Source organism: Eucyclogobius newberryi, unplaced genomic scaffold, assembly GCF_026437365.1.
Source record: "Eucyclogobius newberryi isolate DKJ021-1_F unplaced genomic scaffold, fEucNew1.0.hap1 SCAF_2, whole genome shotgun sequence".
Classification (NCBI taxonomy): Eukaryota; Metazoa; Chordata; class Actinopteri; order Gobiiformes; family Gobiidae; genus Eucyclogobius; species Eucyclogobius newberryi.
Window position 1 is genome coordinate 33,578,027 of NW_027315834.1, and position 18,187 is coordinate 33,596,213.

Genomic DNA, 18,187 nt, shown 5'->3' on the forward strand with positions numbered 1-18,187 from the left:
TGATAAAAGCAGACTCAGAACATATAGAGGGTCATGCTTAGACTTTATACAAGTGTACTTTTAGAGGTTTTCCCACTGCTCTGTGAAGAAAACCTGGAAGCGCTTCTGGCAATTAGATAACCAGCAAGACTATAAAAGAGATAGCATTCATATCATCCATCCAGAGGTGACCTCAAGCGATCCATGAGCTGTGATTTACGCTGTAACCATAATAGGCCTACATTACTGACCAAATATGTTAGGGCATTGAATCAAAGTAATGTGTAACTTGCCAAATCCCTTAATTTAAATTCCTCACTCTGCAAAAAGATTACAATCAGTCATGGTTTTAAAACATTCACCCGCTTGGAAAATCTTCAAAGTAATTTGAAATGGTAAGATGATAATTATTTTATAATAGCAGCTTTATTTAACAGTCGATACATTACATGTCAGACATTTGTTCTTTACAACTTGGCAGCTGTATATGGCGGTATAAATTGTATGCTAAAATGTTAAACTGTAGATGAGATTCATTCCTTTAAACCAGATTAGCAGTGTCATGAAAAGTGTCATGAAATGTGAAACTTAAGTCCTGTTTCTCCCTCTAGTGGCCAATGTGTGTCCCTTCAGTCTGGAGCAAACATTTATTCTTCTTGCAGTAAGCTCTCATTACTCCTTGTATAACATCAATGCTGCATACGTGGTCATTCAGATCAATCAATACTTTTTTACACAACAAGAATTGAGTTATAAATACTCAAAATTATAAATAATTAGAATATTTAGAGCTAGTTATCTTGTTTGACCAAACTTCACTGTTTTCTTTCTTTTTTATAGACACTGACCACTGCAGAATGAACATAGCTGTCTAGACAATACAATTTGTCCTCAGTCACTCAAATTCAACCTGATATTTGTTTTCCCTGATTGTTGTGCATTCTAATCTAAAATACATGAGGCTGCATGTATCAAACATGTGACTTAGTGTCCACCCATGTATTGATGTGCGCTGACCTCCCAAGGTTGCGAGTAGAAACTCCTCTCATATGTTTGGCTCCATGTAAGAGGAGATCTGTGTTGGCTCCAAGTATCTGTCAGTGGGCTGTAATCCCTTCTCATTGTGTTTGCTGCCAAAGTGAGATATGGCCTTGTGTCCATGTGTCCCGGGTCGAGCCGAGTCAGACGGGGCTTCTTTGTGTTCTGAATCATTTCATTGTTACACTGATGAAGGTAAGGCTGAGGTATGGGTCCTGATGGTGGAGGTTCATTGTTCATTGATGCTGTGGAGATTAGAGGACATCGCTTTGAAGTAAATTAAATCCACACATTAAAATCAGAAAATCAAAAACATGTGATTTGATAGTGGAATACATCGTACAAAAAGCTAAACCGTTCTTACATTCATGTTTGTAAATTAGTAACACATCCATAATTATGACATTGTAAAATATTTGTGACCTACTTTTGACATTGTTGTAGACTGGGTTTAGGACAGAAGCATTGTTGAAATCATGATAAACACCAGATGTTCTTTCCTAAACAAAAACGGTTAATATTAAATCAAAGCACAGGATATAGCAAACAAACGTTACACTTTTAAACTTACTTGTTGAAGAGTAACACTGCTTGGATCACTCTGAAGAGGTGAAAAATCCTGTTGATTGGCTACAACTGTAAAACAAAACGTGTTCTGAATGATCGTACATTTGTTGTTAAATGAGTTATTTTGTAATAAGATAAGATAAGATAAGATAATCCTTTATTGTCCACACATGGGGAATTCCACTATTGCAACGCAGGTAGATACAGAGGAAGAACTCCCATAAACAAAAACTCTTATAAACAAAAACTCTTGTAGACAAAACCTCTCATTTCCGAATAAGGAATAAAAAATAAATAGAAATAAAATATACAATAAAATAAAATGTTACCCTTTGTGCTATTTTGCAAACGTTCTTTCCTCCATTTGGCTCTTCTGTTAGAAAACCATATCTATAATATGTGCAGCCTTAATGTCAACAAAATATCATTCTTCCATAGACATTATATTATTTGTGGGAGAAAGGGATAAATACTACCTTGATGATGTCCTCTGGAAGTTGGATCATTGCTGAAAGTTTCCCCCGTGTATACATGTCAGCATAATGACAAACAGAAAACTCTGGAAGTCAAACAGTCCACATCCAGTAAATTCAGACAGTGGTTCGGGCAAGTGGTGTGGGCACGTGTAGATTTTACCTTGTTCAAGTGCTTTGGTCTGCTCTTGGGAGAAGATGGTGCGGTTTCTATGTGGACCGTCCTGGTGCTTATCTTGGCCACTGCTGATATTGTCTTTTAGAGCGGCCTCCTCTGTAATAACTGGAAAAAAACACAACATTTTAATCTTTAACCAACATCTCGGGCCTACTGTAATCACCACAACTGAATCGAAATGTACTCACCACGATCAGCTAAAACCTCCAAACACAATGGACCATGGTCTATGTGGATCTTTCTTAAAATTCGATTGATAGAAGAAACCTTTCAAAGACAGTTACCACTCTTACAAACAGGAGTTACAGCAATTAAGCAATTACGTGTGTCAGACTTACGCTTGGAGCTTTGGGGCCCTCGAGGGTCCGCTCTGCCGTTAATCGTCTCCGTATTTCCCAGGCAAATATGCTGGGATTCTCTCGTTTGCACTGGATAATGGTGTGGATGACCCGGGGCGTGAGGAGCCGCGGTCTGCTCCCTCCAATGGTCTTGGGTTCCAGGAGCCCAGTGCGGCGATAGCGACTCAGGATCTTGCTCACACAGCCGTTAGACACCTGCAACACATCATTAGGGTTAAGAGTTAATTCACATCAGATCTCATTCACGCTGTTTAATAACCCACAGAGTCCCACCGACCCGCAATATTCTGGAAATCTGACTCGGACGCACTCCCTCAGAGGCGAGTTCTATCATCTTTCTCCGCTTGAGCTCAGGGAGAGGTCTGCCGTTTAGAAATGTGCCCCCCAGCTGGTTCACACTGCCGGATTCTGAAATACAAACGTGACTAAAGTGACATAAACAATAATCAACGTGCAACGAACAGCTATGTAGTATAGGATAAAAGAGAGACTACCGTTATAAAAGCATGATGGAGTATTTGGTCCGCACATATTCAAATCTTCTCCAAAGAGTCAGGCAAAAGCGATGGCACAAAATGCGTCTTCTGGTTGCGCGCGTCTCCACAGAGTTCTCTTAAGTTCAATGGTTCAATCCCGCTCCACGCCTGCCTTTTATGGAGAGCTGAAAATGACGTAGTGGGCTTTACCCTCAGACTGTGACTTTACCTGGACAGTTCTCTCAGATTGAGAGCATGGAAAACCCAGCTCAAAGCCTAAACATAAAGGTTATTGGAGTGCATTATTAGTCGACCTATAGTCTGCTGTATACAGTAGGATAAGTCGTGTTTGTATTGTTGTAGGTTATAATGCAGTTATTTTAACAAAGCTGCCACTATTAAGAAGCTGTTAGAATAAAATAGTAAGTAGGCTTCTCGTTTAGGCCTACTTTATGTCAGTTTGTGTCAAACATACGCTTAATAAAAATTGGGCAACTTTAACAGTGTGCAAATTGCATATACTGTATTTTATCACAAAGGTGTGGTTTTTATTAACTATACTAGAAGTGTTAACAGAATAATGTATTTAATGGCACAACGTACACCAATGCCAGAATACCTAAGGTCACGTGACCTTTCCGTGGTTGAGTGGTGCAGATTTAAAAAAAAAAAAAACATCTCCAGTCTCCTTTAAGAAAAAAAACATTTGTAAATCTGTTCCACTAACAATTGCCATATGTTTTTAACAAATCAATAGCCTATATCACGCCTTTGAATGAATCTATATATTTTAATTGTGGAAGAATTGACATGTATGTTGGGGAAGGATCAATTGGGTTCGCTTACCTGATTCTTTAGAACAGGCTTTCTAAAACCTCACAGATGTTCTTTGGACAGGTTGTAGATAAAATGCGTTGTAAAGGTTTCAAAGGAAAATATTTGAACAGCAAATATTAGCCTATGTGAAAGGACATACGAGCCAGGTCTTTCCTCTGTTTAATGACTAATTGAATATCATTAGTTAGGTCCACAAAGATCGAAGAGCCACCGAAATAAAGGCTTGGATTCTAAAATGCCATATGGTCCAAATTATACATTAACCACTAGTTACACGACAATAATTCTCTGTGTGTACAATCAGTCATGTTAGATAGGGAACAGTCATTTTTGGACACCATCATCTCCATGCCAACAAGACAAAGAACAAATATGACAAGTCTTTTTTGTTTATAAAGTGCTTCATACGTCCGTCGATGTACAGTATAGCATTTTATTGCCCATATATTGTGTACCAAATGAAGATTAGTCAGTGTCCCTTTAGAGACCGCGCATCAGCACTGTGGTGCGTAAAGGGGAAAGGCTCTCCAATGCGGGCCAATGCGATGACATTAAACCTTTCAGATACATTAGTCTTTATGTTAGAATGACATTGTACTCTGTTGTGATGCGCATAAATACAAAAATGGACTTGCAAAAATGAAGTACAGTTGAGTACTTTGGCCGCGTAAAAAGGTTTCCAAACGTTTCCAAATGCGCACACAGAGGACACGTGCGCAACTGTTGCGCAGATGCGCGTTCCATGTCCTGTTAAGTTACAACATTACCACATACACCTTCTATTATTAATTTTCATGATTTGGCGTTATTTTCTGGTGTTGTCAATCAAGACAGTTGTTTTGGTGATTACATTCTTACCCTGGATAACATGTGATTCTATCACGAGAATAAGCATGGCCACAATGCTGGCAAATAATACATAACAAAATGTAGGCTAAAAAAATATTTGGGAATTTCCAGACGGAAAACAGTTGAAAATATATGACTAAATCCGCCACTACCACACCAAGCCTACGTGTCATTAGGTATGTACTTTAAACAGGGAATTGTGTTTGGCTACTTTAAAAAGTTAAAAAGAATAAAAAGAAACTACGATAATTTCCCTGAAAAACACGCACAGACACGATTTAGGGACTGTAAGATCACACAAACCTTACTTTCACTAAAAAAATAAAACAATCAAAAATACTAACAACAAATCTACTTTGTCAGTATTCAAAAATGTTTTGTCTGCCTGCTCCGTGGCTGCCTAATTCATAATAGGCCTAATAAAGTCCTAATAACATAAATTAAGAAAAAGATATGTTGTTGCGTTCAATTAAAACGACTAGTTCACGAGAAGCTGAACCACCTCACAAGTACAAACTGTATCAACTTTGGTCTGTTTGCTTTTACAAATCCAAAGCAAGAAATCAATCATTAGATTTGTCCATAAATAAAACATTTGAATGTGTATGCCTTTTCTGAAACATTTAGGCGTTATAACGGAAAGGATCTTTGCAAAGAATAAAGCAGACTTTAGAACAAAGCGGAATGATCAGAGGGCGCGTGAACGCAGCGTGACAAAGCCCTCCACGCTCACGTCACGGCTCACGTCCACGCTGTGCTGACGTGTCGCAGCGTTTACTCCGGAAGTGTTTCTTTTCAATTCACCACGCGCCCAAGCGGCGACCCCATTCACTTCCATTCATTTCAGCGCACGACCCCGGAAGCACTTCCAGTGTGTATGTGTATGCATGCTAGATTGTGTTTCCGGTATAACGTGTGTGTTGGTCCGTGCTCAGCCTTTCTCTCTTGGATTTCAGTAGAGCAGTCACTCTCCTCAGAGTCCCAGCTCTTTTACCTGGTTCACCTCTCATTGGCTCCAAATCTCTGACCGTGGACATGTCTTCTGTTTCGGGTCCGGCTCAGGCAGCCCCTGCTTCTCTGCAGAGAGGCATCGTGAAGATGGTAAGTCTGCATCTGTTAAACCCTTGTGCGTAACTAGTGGTGCAGCTAGTTAGCCCAAGAAGTGTCCAGACAAAAGCACTCCGACGCACACGTACAGGCTGCGAGAGGTTGTGCTTTCACAGCTGAGACTCGTGTTCAGTCAGGCAGCACATTGCCACTGTTATCGATACAACTGTCACCCACCATAAAGTTGTGTTGTAGAAGACACGTCTGCTAAGATGAGCCTAGCATGTTTGCTACATTTGGCTAACTTTGCTAATGAGCACTACAGACCTGGCGTTAAATAATTTGTCGCGACACTAATGTAAAAGTGCTTGTGTCGTTGAATTGTAGTTCTTCAGAGTTCGGTGACGGTACAAAGCTCGGGTTTAAGGCGTGCAGCTCCGCTTTACGCGCACACGCCGGGTTACAACACCGGGTACAACACCGGGTACAACCGAGGACTAGCTGTCAGAACTTGCTGTCTGCAGCAGGTGTTCAGTTTCCCACTATGCTAACGGCTAGCAGCTTTACTTTTATTATAATATATTGGAAGCAATATCTCAAGTAGCCGTAGTGTAGTGGTGACCGTGTCCTCTTTATTTGAGTAAATTCATGCGGCTTTTGGTTTCTCATTTATAATTGCCCATATGCTAACTGTTGGCTGATACATGTAGCTTAGCAGTCTGACTTTAGTTAATAAACGTCATACTTAAATGGACAAATGTGCGTGTTGGGCCATTGTTCCGTCGCATCTTGGCTGTGGCTCGGCTGCGTGTTTAGATTCAGTGGGCTTCAGTTTATTGCAGTGTTCAGTCCGACCACCTGGATAGTGACACGTAGATGGTTATTTAGCTGCCAGTCTGACAGGGGCTCACGATGTTCTTTAAAACGAGCTTCTTTATTTTGACCCACATGGTGATTCACTTATTGAACATGGCTTATAAAGGGGTATACAATACTAGGATGAGACAAATGCATACACACTTCATTATTGCTCATTCTGCATAGGTTTTCTGACGTCCTCATTTGGGTGCAGTAGAAATAGGCCTACTATTAGGCAAATTTCCTCCAATTTCTCCTGTTTTCTATTTACCTTGTTTAGTGTTTTTAAAGCTTATTTCGTATCTAACTTCTAAACCCCAATCAAGCAGCCAGGTTTATCTCATGGATGTTGCCCTTTGATCGCACACCTCTGCTCTCCACTGTTGTGGTCCAAGGACTGGGGCAGTGCTTGGGTAAAAACTTTATCTCTACCAACATCTTAGATCAACAGCCCCCTGGAGGACCGACAGATAAAACATGTTTGCTCAGATTCATGTAAATGCCATGGTTGTCAAAGCCCACTGTGGGTTATCTTTTGTAGCCCTTTTTGCCAAGTCGTCAGATGGTCAGATCTCATCTTGCAGCTGAATTACAATGACCATAGAAACATGGTGTGTTGTGTTGCACTATACAACCAGCTTGACAGTCTGTTGTCAAAGTTGTTCATTTGAACAAAATTCTAAATGTATCTGTACTATTGCAGTTGAGGGTTATATTTATTTGCTGGCTTTGTCATATCCTCTCATATCCAATCTATAGGATTATACTTTAAGCTAATGGTTTTACCTTTTTATTTAATGCATGACTTATTTAAACAGGAAACGTATATATAAATTAACCCCACACTATTTCTGACTGATTTTCATGCCTGCAGCTGATGTTGTTATTGTCTCTTGTAGGTTTTGTCCGGTTGTGCCATCATTGTGAGAGGCCAGCCTCGAGGAGGGCCCCCTCCAGAGCGGCAGATCAATCTGAGCAACGTCAGAACTGGGGCCATGGCGCGCAGAGCAGCTCAGGGCCAACCCGACACCAAGGACACCCCAGATGAGGTGAGAACTGCTGCGTTAGTTTGTGACTATAGTGTGGCTTTCTATGTTTTGTCTTGTGATTGAATCATTTACAGTGATGTTTTTTTATGTTTCTTCATAATTAGATGATCAAATTATTTTTGTTAACATGAATGCCGTCATATAAATTGTCACAAACATAATAAAACGTGACGTAATACACAAGTTGTCGGTTTTAACTGTAGTAAACCCACAAATTCCCATAAACGTCCTGCTTAGCTTCCAGAGCTGATGAAATCAGGCATTGGCAAGCAGGTATGGCCACATTTGTGGGACAGTAAAAATCATCGCTTACTACTGACTGGAACCAGGAAGTACGATCACATTAGTCACTTTTTTTTTTTTTTTAGCTGTGGCTGAAATTACTTTCTTTGCGCTCTTCTCTTTTATGTCAACTGTTTTGTGATTTGAATGATTTTTTTTTTCCCTGTTGTGTGAACCACCTTGAATTGCCTTGTGTATGAAATGTGCTCTACAAATAAACCTTGCCGTGCCTACAAACGTAATAGCTCCCCACAAATGAAATAATTAAAGGAAAAATAGATTTTAATAAACCTTAAGTGCTGAGCTAATCCTAAACACACTTAATATGTGACGCTGGACCGGCGTCACAAAGGCGCCGGTCCAGCTGGCAGCCCGGTGCAACGCTCCGCTCTTTTTTCACACTTATGTGCTTTATCTTTTGTATTTTGTAAATATTTTTTCTACTTTAGTTGTACGATCGGGACACGCGCTGGAATCGCTTAATTCAACTTGTTTCGACTTTGTTCGGCTGGATTATTGAGTGTTTTTCGTTGCGTCGTCGTGATGTGCGCTAGCTCTGAGCTAGCCCCCCCGGCCCCACCGCGCTCCTCGGCCACAGCCGCCGTATGGATCGGCGCCGGTGCGTTTATACAAAGGAGGAACTCATGAAACTGCGGAAAACCGTCGTCTTACCCGGAGATCGTCACGTTATCCCGGCGGACATCCTAATTTTTCCCCTCCATCCCTTGTTGGGAAATGGGAGGTTTTGTCTATAGGAGTTTTTGTTTATAAGAGTTCTTCTATTGAGAGTGTTTTTTAAACTTCCTATATTCTGTGATCTGTCCTTTTCCTCTGTATCTACTGCGTTGTATCAATTAAATTTCCCCATGTGTGGACAATAAAGGATTATCTTATCTTATCTTATCTTATCTTATCTTATCTTATCTTATCTTAGGACTAATGAACGATAAGGTCATGTCAGGCCATGTGCTAAAGATAGATGACATAGACAAGAGATGCCTCTTGGTGACCTGGCTCTCGACGGTTTGCTGCAATGTCCTAGTTTCACCCCCATTTCAAGCCAAATAAAAAAAAAATAGTATCGTAATATAGGACTAGTTTTTTTCAAACTATCAGGCAAATTAAATGCACGTCGGGATTTCAGTCTGATATGGCGAACGTCCTGTCAAGCCAAAAAAGTGTCAAAATTCCCCTATAGGTCAACTTCCAGGTAGTGCTGTTGAGTCATTTTGTTTTAGAACATTTTACCACTCAAAGGGAGTTTTGCGGGACCAACTCTGCCAAATTTCATTCACAATTTTTAGCTGACATCGAGGGCTTTGAATTTGCAATCTTCCCCAGAGAAAAATAATAATGAAATGGGCCCAATGAGTAACTTTTATTTGGGTTTTCCTTTAGTTATTACATTTTATGAAGAGTTATTACGTATGGAGCAAGCTCTATATTTTTACTGTCCCACAAAAATGATAACTTCCCACAAATGTAACAATTATGTTTGTGGGAATGTTGTTATTACGTACTTGGTAGGCAAAATTATTACGTTTGTGGGAATTAATTACCTTTTGTGGGTTTATTACGTTTAAAGCTGACAACTATTTTTGTAGGTTTGTGGTTAAGTTTCATTTCTTAATTTCTTACTTGAACGTCAAACCTGCTGGATACTTGCCTAATGTGCTCCGAACCAAACTTTACATGGTTTTGTTTTGGTCCATGATTGAGAAAGATAAATGTTTTTTCTTCTTTGTGTAGCCCTGGGCCTTTCAAGCCAGAGAATTCCTGCGAAAGAAGTTAATTGGCAAGGAGGTGTGCTTCACGGTGGAAATCAAAACAGCTTTGGGTCGAGAGTATGGAATGGTCTATCTTGGCAGAGGTATGGCTTACTGCTTGCCAAGAATTCTTTTGACAATTATTGATAGAATACTTCACCATTATTTACTAACAGTAAAGTTTTTAACTAGTCTATCTGGGTAAGTAAAAAACCGTTACATAGAACTAGGATTCTATGAATCCCAGATGACCACCAGAAGGCGGTGCTGACTGTACTTGGTTATTTCCTCCACATGCTTTCAGCACTGCCTTTCTGTGGTCAGTACGGATAAATTGGAGCAGTAGAAAGTACAGCCAGCTTGTAATAGTTTTTTGTTTTTGTTCATAAGAGTTCTATTAAGAGTGTGTTTTTGAAACTTCGTATAATCTGTCCTTTCCTCCTGTTTCTACTGCGTTGTAACAACAAAATTTCCCCTTGTGTGGATATTAAAGGATTATCTTATCTAATACAGGCCTCTGGTATATAAATGTTTTTCAGTATAAAATGCTTTTCCCATTTACTCATTTTAGCATTTGCTCTTTATAGTTCAGTTCATTGTTCTGCATCTCTCTACAGATACAACAGGCGAGAACATTGCTGAGACTCTGGTGAGTGAGGGCCTTGCCACTGTCCGTCGGGAAGTCAGAGGAAATAAGTAAGTGTTTTGTTTATCATGACACATATTGCTATTGGTATCAATTTCCATTAATGTTATCACAATTAGGGGTGCACATATATATATATCGGCCCAGTATCGGCCGATATTCAGATCAGTTAAGAACTGTTTAGTGGTTTAAAGAACGAGAGAAGAGACAGAGATGGAGCAAGATGACGACACATGGACTGGACAGATTCAGAGAGACACTAAAATCTGAGAAATAATCTAAATAAAACGAAAGAAAGAAAGAATAATCATAATATAGCTTACATAAAATTCATGTTAAATGAATGATAGCCTATCAATCGTTTGTGTTCTCACTGGTTCTACACATTGTAAAACAGATTTGATCCTTATTTTAGATTAAAATTCATATACAATACATAAATACATTTGTTTATAGCTTTATTTGTTTTTTTATTTTTAAATGTTTAAGCTAACCAAACAACGTCTAAAAAATAAAATCTGCCTTCCAATGGTTATCGGTCCAAGCTTTCCCCAGTATCGGCCTAAAATGTCTATCGGTGCACCTAATCACAATACTGACATTTCAAGCTCAATTTTGATACTAAGGGATAGGCTTTATACTAAATTCCACCATGATACTGAAAATGCTCTTTGTGGACAATATACTGCCAATTTCAATTAAAAAATAATTATTATTCAGTAAACATTGTTTTCAAACTGTTCAGGAAAGTTCTAATTGTGTCCTTTTTTATGTTTCCCCCCCATCAGTATTTTTCGATACTTTTGACAACCCTAACTGGCATTAGCAGTACATTGATTAGATTACTAAATTCTATACTGAAATTTTACATTACTTGCTCAGCCTTTATTCATACTGAATTGTCAGCAATTTTATATGTTGCCAATATTGATAACCATAGGAGATTATAACATAACCTGCTACTCCAATTACAACTATAACACACAAACAAGTCATTTGTAGTCATGCTGACTACAAATTCTGCTGTTTTACAACTCCATTTAAAATTTTGTTACACAGAAAATTAAACATTTAGTCGTATCACCTGCTTGTTGTAGTACCAGCAGGGGGCAGTATTGTCCTTCTGATATAATAATGAACACCAACATACAAAATGCTAAATCCCTTAAAGCAGAAATTCCCTCAACTGTGTAAATGTGTACCGCTGCCTCCAGTTCCCCCAGTGCAAGTATTTTCACAATACACACATTGGAAGCTATTGACTTCTACTGCTTTCTTTTACCTTGTGATATAAGAAGAGCTGATACATGTTTGTCACAGCACTAATGTGAATTATGCTTTATGTCTAAGTGGGCATAATTTGGCCTGATTCAAAGGGCCTTTTTACTTGACTGTCCCATCACTATAGCTATATTATGCAAATTAAATGTCCAATGAGAGCAGGGATTACATTTGAGCTTTTAAAAACATGCAAAACTGTCTCAAGTACACCATTTAATAGCAGATTAATTTCTACGATGTCAAGTCTGAAGCCTTCAGCATACATGCCTTTTTACTATGTCATAGTAGAAAAAGATTCAGTTCTAGTTATGTGGAAACTTTTTTTTATTACTCAGAGTAGGATAAATATCCAAGTTCTCAGACTAGATCTGCAGATTGAGAATGACTCTTGGATGAGAGTCGAAACATCTTTTTTTTTCTTTTAAAACGGTGTCCCGATGACTATCTTGTTCCACAATGAAACACTCCAGGACAAATGAGAAATTAGATATAAATCTATTTTAGTTCCTCGGAATGATGGGCATTATTGTTTTGTCACTTCCATACTTGTGATCACCCTATTCCCGCTAGTCATGTCAAAATTTAAAAAGGAATTTAACTGAACAGATAAAAATAGAATTAAATAAAAGCCCCTTTTACATTTGTTTATTTGACATTTGAACTTTTTGGAATCATTTCATGATTTGGTTTCATTGGTTCTAAATGTATTCCTGTATCTTCAGCTCAGTGTCATGCAGCTTCATATTGTCCGACTGTTTTCTTGAAATTTCAGATGACATGTTGAAATGAGTGATTTTCATAACGTTCACCCAGCTGAGCAGAAGGAAGGCAGACTGTACTGTAATGCAATTCAAAATACTTGGTGTACTTCTTTAAAGTTAAGCCCCAGAAGAAGACTTTTAATGTCCTTTATTGTGAATGTGAATAGATATTCTAAAGACTTTGAAAGTTTCCAGCAGGTAGACACAAGGGCGCCCTACAGAGATAAAACATTTACCATATGGAAAAAGTATGCATGAATCATCATTTCTTAGGCTCTTTGTGGCTGGCCTCGGAATTGTGAGATCTATTCCCAGCTTCAACAGTTTGCTGAATGTTTAGCCTGCTCACACCCCTAGTGCACAGGACACTGTCCTGCCTAATGGAGCCTGCGGGCAAAAAAAAAAAATCCTTAAACATTACATTTGCGTTTGCAATGCAAAAAAAATGCAGACACACGCAGAGTGCGGACATGTGATATACCGCCGCATTGAAATGAGACATTCTTGGACAGACCTGACTCACAAGTCAAAAGACACTGCATCACTACCACAGAACATATTTCTGTGTAAATAACTCGTGTTACAATGTAACACTCACTCGATAAGCTCAGGAGCAGATGATCCAGATGTGAAGACACAGACACGGGTAAATCGGCTCACACTGAGTCATCAAGGACAGAGGGGGCAGTAGAGACAGCTGTGATGCGTTTTCTGTTTAAGCTTTAAAAAACTATATGTTTTATTACAACCCAACTGATATTTACTGAGAAATGAGTCAAATTAGACCACCGCGAATGTGCCACGGGACCCTTGGTTCAAAAGACAACCGCCGTGTGTAAATATCTCATGGCCACCTGTCATGAGATATGGGCACTTGCAGCTTATTGACAAGTGTGGCCCGTATATGGACAATTTCTTGTTTCTTTGTAAATTTTTGGTGGGGCAGCTTTCATTCAGGAGGGCTGTACAGCCTGAAAACTATGGTACAAATTATAATTCTTGATGCACTTCACTGACTGTATATGCACCGGATGTCACAGCTGTTGGTCTTTTGAAGAGAAGACATGTTCCTATGAAAAGTGACATTCACACAGTCACATCACTCAGGCAGATTTGTCTCTTTGTAAACACAAGCCTGTTGGCCATTTAAACTTCTGAATTATTAAGATGGGCCTTTTGAAAGCTTGTCGCTGCTTGTGGTGTTGGGAGGACACCAAACATATCTGCTGACAAAGACCTCAGCTCAGGCCTTTGTTTGTTCTGTTTCAACCAAATATAGATGTATTGTATATCAATTGTGTTACATGGTAGCAGTAAGATGGATCTACTGGTCTATCCTGTTTTTGCCGTCCTTTAAATTTAAATCGCATAAAGAACACGCATTACACAAAATGTCCTTTTTTGAGCTTTTAACCATATCCTAACATTCTTCCGTCATTAAAAACATACCTCAAGTCGTATTTAGAAAATCCTGTCCCTAAAAACACTGTTCTGAATCTCCTTGATAACTGACGTTTTTACAATCTGTGATGTGGCTCTGAGAATCTACTCTGCAGTTTTTTAAGTCCATAAATCATCACCAGACTCATTCTGTGAATTTCTCCCATCTAATCATGATTAGTACAACTGCGTGCTGAGACCCAGAAGTGAGAGGCCAGCTTGAAATGTGCTGAAAGCATGGATCTGTTTCTTAAACTGTGTGCAATTCCCTTTGCAGCCAGTAGATGGTGCCAAAACTTGGTTAGTCTCAGGGTAAGCGGCAGAGATCCAAATTAAATTTTGTTTGTTATAAACGCTTTTTCCCCCCCATTCTAAAGCATGAGATGCAAAACCAAAGGGGCTATTTTGAAGGCTAATAATACAAATAATACATAATTAATTACTTTAAAGGACAAACAACGCATTTTTTGTCACTGTGTCTTGGAGCAATTAAACATGTTACAAGTATTCTTTAAATTCCATCTGAAATGTCTGAAAACTGAACTATTCGACCAATATTAAAATGTATATTTTGTTTTTGCTCACAGTCCAGAACAGGCCAGACTTTGCGACTGGGAGGATCAGGCAAAAGCAGCCAAAAAGGGCCAGTGGAGCGAGGGAAGTTCTGCGCACACGATTCGGGACATGAAGTACACCATAGAGAATCCACGCAACTTTGTTGATTCTTTGCATCAAAAACCTATCAATGGTGAGTGTAATTTTGACAAAGTGCTCACATTTGATCATTATTCCTTTCTGCATCTACTAACTAACAATGGAACTAGGTTTCTGAAATCGAATAATGCCAATAGTTTTGCAACAGATCCATTGTAATTGTGACTGTATCCGCTTGAGGGCATTTAATAGAGAGTTGCTGTTGTCTGGCTGATTCTTTTAGCCACCTGCCTGAGGTATAATGTGGAACTTGATTGGTTCGGGGCTCATTTCACTAGACTCTAATTGAACCTGGGAAATGAACATGGTATGAGACTTTGATTCTTATTTTTCCCCTTTTGCTCTTCATGGAAGGCAGACCTGTAGCAAATTAACTAAAACCCAGTCGCACTGCACTGAGCCCCCGCTAAAAGCCCCTCATCTATCTAGTGCTGCATTGTCTTCTCAAACACAGTCATGAGTACCAGGTCAACTAGCAGACTCTGTAAATCTTTGATCAATTAGTCAATTTATTTCTTACTTCATTGTAATTATCATGTCAGTTCAATTAGTTGGAAAAAAAATGACTATGATTATGGACATCAACGTCTTCCTCTTTTGTGAAGTACCTGAGAGTAAATCTCCTGTGAATCCCTGCACTGAAGTAAATCCTTTTTGTTCTTGGACAACCTCAAGTGTTATTCCTGCAATTCATAGAGTAACAGAAAAAAACTTGTCTGCATAAATCTAATCTGTTAACGAATATTTGTTTATTTTTTTTGTAGCAATCATCGAGCATGTGCGTGATGGCAGTATTGTCCGTGCCTTGCTCCTCCCAGACCACTACCTTGTCACTGTAATGCTTTCTGGAGTCAAGGTAAATACTACTTATAGAGTTAAATGAAGACTTTTCTTTTGTTATCTATTTTGATTATGCGTTTTGGAACTTGTTTTTCTCATTTATAACTGAAAAAGTTTAGAAAAATGGTCATCTGGACACTATTTTTGTAAAGACTTTCATCCAAAAGTCCTTCGCAATCTAGTCTTGGATTATCCTACTCTAGGCTGCTTAAGCCCTGCCCACCTGGTGGAACCACCTAATAATAACCTGTCCTGTTTTATATATTAGTTTGCACTGTTTTATGTTTCCTCTGAAACTGATCTTCTTTGTTACACTAACAACCCTGTAATGGGCTGTAGAAATCCAGAGGACACAGCTGGGTTGTTCCCTGCTGCTGCCGCAGAAACTATACACTTTAACCCATTTAGCGTCTGACTCTCTGTGGATGTCACGTTTAGTCCCCGCTTTGCTTAATTTGGCCCAAGAGGGAAAAGGATACGAAAAAGTACCTGGTCTGAGGCGTTTGCACCAAATGGAAATGCGCCAAAGCAGAGCCGAGTCCAGTAGAGTCGAGCCAAGTAGGTACTTAAGGAAAAGGGGCATACTTACTGTGGGAAGCTTGGTTCTTCTTCTCCCGCCCTTTTCATTGTCAGACCGTGTTCAGGGGCTTGTGTGTCAGGCCGTGTTCAGGGGCTTTCGGTAATGGTGAAGAAATTGACGCCGACTCTTCTTTCAGAACGGCAACATCACTGAACTATTGCTGAAAGAAGGATTTGCCCGTTCATGCTCCGCTCTCTAACATGGACATTTACAAGTTTAATATAAACAGGACAGGCTTTTATCATGAGGTTCCGCCTCGTGGGCAGGCTTTACCCAGATTAGGATAAATACCTGAGTTCTCAGACTAGATCTGCAGATTGAGAATCACTTTTGTCACTTTTGGATGAGAGTGGAAATGTCTTGTTTCAAAAAACAGTGTCCTGATGACTACAATTAACTACTTTATTTAGTCTGTTTATTATTGTAATTTCCACTCTACATTTAGTAGTGTGGAAATTACATAAAAAACTACGCCAAATTACATAAAAAACTAAGCCTTATTTTCTCTTTGGACCACTTGTTTTGAAGATGTTTTGTACCTTCCAAATGCATGTGACTTCAGAATGTTTTTCCCCCTTGTGCTCTGGCTTGTTTGTGTGCAGATCTCGAGGGGTAATGCCAATTGAAATGTATTTTATATTCAAACTAAGGCTGAAGTTGGTAGTCTTATTTTGAGTGCTTATTAAGTTTATTCCATGTCATTGTTTTTGGGTTCTAGTGTCCAACATTCAAACGTGAAGCAGATGGCACAGAGTCACCAGAGCCATTCGCAGCAGAGGCCAAGTTCTTCACTGAATCTCGTCTTCTGCAGAGAGACGTTCAAATCATCCTGGAAAGCTGCCCAAACCAGATTATACTGGGCACCATCCTTCACCCAGTAAGGCGTAGCAAGCCGCGGCCTCTAGGTCATTGTGAGTCTTTTATTTCGGTAATGGTGAAGAAATTGACGCCGACTCTTCTTTCAGAACGGCAACATCACTGAACTATTGCTGAAAGAAGGATTTGCCCGTTGCGTGGACTGGTCAATGGCCGTTTATTCACAAGGAGCCGAGAAACTTCGAGCTGCTGAAAGGTAAGTCACGAGCACGCATCGCAAACTTGTACATCCATCCACGTTGTATAATTGTATTCCTATGAAACATTGGACAGATCTGCCAAGGAGCGCAAGGTCCGAATCTGGAAAGACTATGTTGCACCCACGGCCAACATGGACCAGAAAGACAGACAGTTTGTTGCCAAGGTGAGATTCTGTTTTGGTTTCAAGACTTCAGTTAATTGTCTGTTATCTGAATGTGTGATAAAAGATGTAATTTTACTTTCATGGTGTAAAATGGAGCTTTTATTTTGCTTATTCTATTAGTTTGTTATTGTTGGCCGTGCTTTCAATTTTCTAGAAACAATGCAATGCAACTACAGCTACTTTGAAGCTGCTAATGAAGTATAACCTTTTGCCCTGGTTTTATGTTCTCATTTTCACCCCCCACTGAATAGAGGAAAAATAAAAATACTTTCACTAAAGGGACAAATAGGAATGCTTAACAGCAACCTTGACGCAATCCCCAGTCAAATTAGGACCAAATTGCTGGCGTATGCGCTAGCAACAGCACAGAACGACCCCCAAAAGCCAGGAACTCAAGATAATAACTTTGAAGGTTATTGGCTTACGACTCAAGGGGAAAGTGATGTCCTTAATATAAAGCATGTTGAGATGGATTCTGCTTGTCAACAAACATTAGGTTAAATAAAGTGAGATGGAGTCCTTGGTACATCTTGATGAAATACTCTAACCTTGTTTTCAAAATAAGATTAAGATTATACAGTCCAATTTGTGCCTTTTTTTTTAAAGGAGTTAAACAAGTCCAGATATTTCAGCAATTTTTTGACTGTGTACGCGGCATTTTTCAAGATAAAACGTTGTGTAAAAGATGTATTTTTGAGTTACTGCAAAGCCAGGAAATCTGCCTTGATAGCCAGGTGCAGATTTTTGTTTGCTTTCTTTCTCTGAGCCTAAAGCCATTAAACCCCCACCTGACCTAAGTGTACCACATTGAATAGTATAGGAAAAAAGGGAGGCCTTGCCAAAGACTTTTAGTCTGGGCCTCTGTCTCCAAGAGTCACAATGGTATGGGTGTGAGTGACCAGTAGATTAGCCAATCAGGAGCATTTG

General features: G+C 39.3%; 2 protein-coding genes and 2 long non-coding RNA genes across 4 annotated transcripts in view; 1 reads left to right on the forward strand and 3 right to left on the reverse strand.

Moving 5' to 3' along the window:
• Positions 1-809: 809 nt before the first annotated feature.
• On the reverse strand, positions 810-1,699 carry LOC140368368 (uncharacterized). The gene is made up of 3 exons (XR_011928156.1): positions 1,589-1,699; positions 1,445-1,517; positions 810-1,262 (listed from the first exon to the last, which is right to left on the reverse strand). It is a non-coding gene; the product is annotated as an uncharacterized lncRNA (long non-coding RNA).
• Positions 1,700-1,939: 240 nt separating this feature from the next.
• On the reverse strand, positions 1,940-2,342 carry LOC140367121 (uncharacterized). The gene is made up of 3 exons (XR_011928108.1): positions 2,221-2,342; positions 2,061-2,143; positions 1,940-1,974 (listed from the first exon to the last, which is right to left on the reverse strand). It is a non-coding gene; the product is annotated as an uncharacterized lncRNA (long non-coding RNA).
• A 52-nt stretch (positions 2,343-2,394) lies between these two features.
• LOC140368246 (paired box protein Pax-4-like) lies at positions 2,395-2,995 on the reverse strand. The gene is made up of 3 exons (XM_072455210.1): positions 2,872-2,995; positions 2,574-2,789; positions 2,395-2,502 (listed from the first exon to the last, which is right to left on the reverse strand). Exons 1-3 carry the CDS (start codon positions 2,926-2,928, stop codon positions 2,395-2,397), a joined length of 381 nt encoding a protein of 126 aa, XP_072311311.1. The 5' UTR covers positions 2,929-2,995.
• A 2,643-nt stretch (positions 2,996-5,638) lies between these two features.
• Positions 5,639-18,187, forward strand: part of snd1 (staphylococcal nuclease and tudor domain containing 1) — a 133,936-nt gene continuing 121,387 nt past the window's right edge. The window contains exons 1-9 of the mRNA XM_072455076.1: positions 5,639-5,857; positions 7,561-7,710; positions 9,742-9,862; positions 10,376-10,454; positions 14,474-14,634; positions 15,365-15,456; positions 16,739-16,897; positions 16,986-17,092; positions 17,170-17,260. Of these exons, the coding sequence (XP_072311177.1) occupies positions 5,792-5,857; positions 7,561-7,710; positions 9,742-9,862; positions 10,376-10,454; positions 14,474-14,634; positions 15,365-15,456; positions 16,739-16,897; positions 16,986-17,092; positions 17,170-17,260 (1,026 nt within the window). The 5' untranslated portion in view covers positions 5,639-5,791. The remainder of the gene's footprint in view (positions 5,858-7,560; positions 7,711-9,741; positions 9,863-10,375; positions 10,455-14,473; positions 14,635-15,364; positions 15,457-16,738; positions 16,898-16,985; positions 17,093-17,169; positions 17,261-18,187) is intronic.

Excerpts from the sequence above, each read along its gene's own strand:
- LOC140368246 (XM_072455210.1), bottom strand. The coding sequence starts at position 2,928 with ATGATAGAACTCGCCTCTGAGGGAGTGCGTCCGAGTCAGATTTCCAGA. Across the intron at positions 2,790-2,871 it reads AGATTTCCAGAATATTGCGG|GTGTCTAACGGCTGTGTGAG; the intron begins GTCGGTGGGACT and ends GATGTGTTGCAG. Across the intron at positions 2,503-2,573 it reads AGGGCCCCAAAGCTCCAAGC|GTTTCTTCTATCAATCGAAT; the intron begins GTAAGTCTGACA and ends TGTCTTTGAAAG.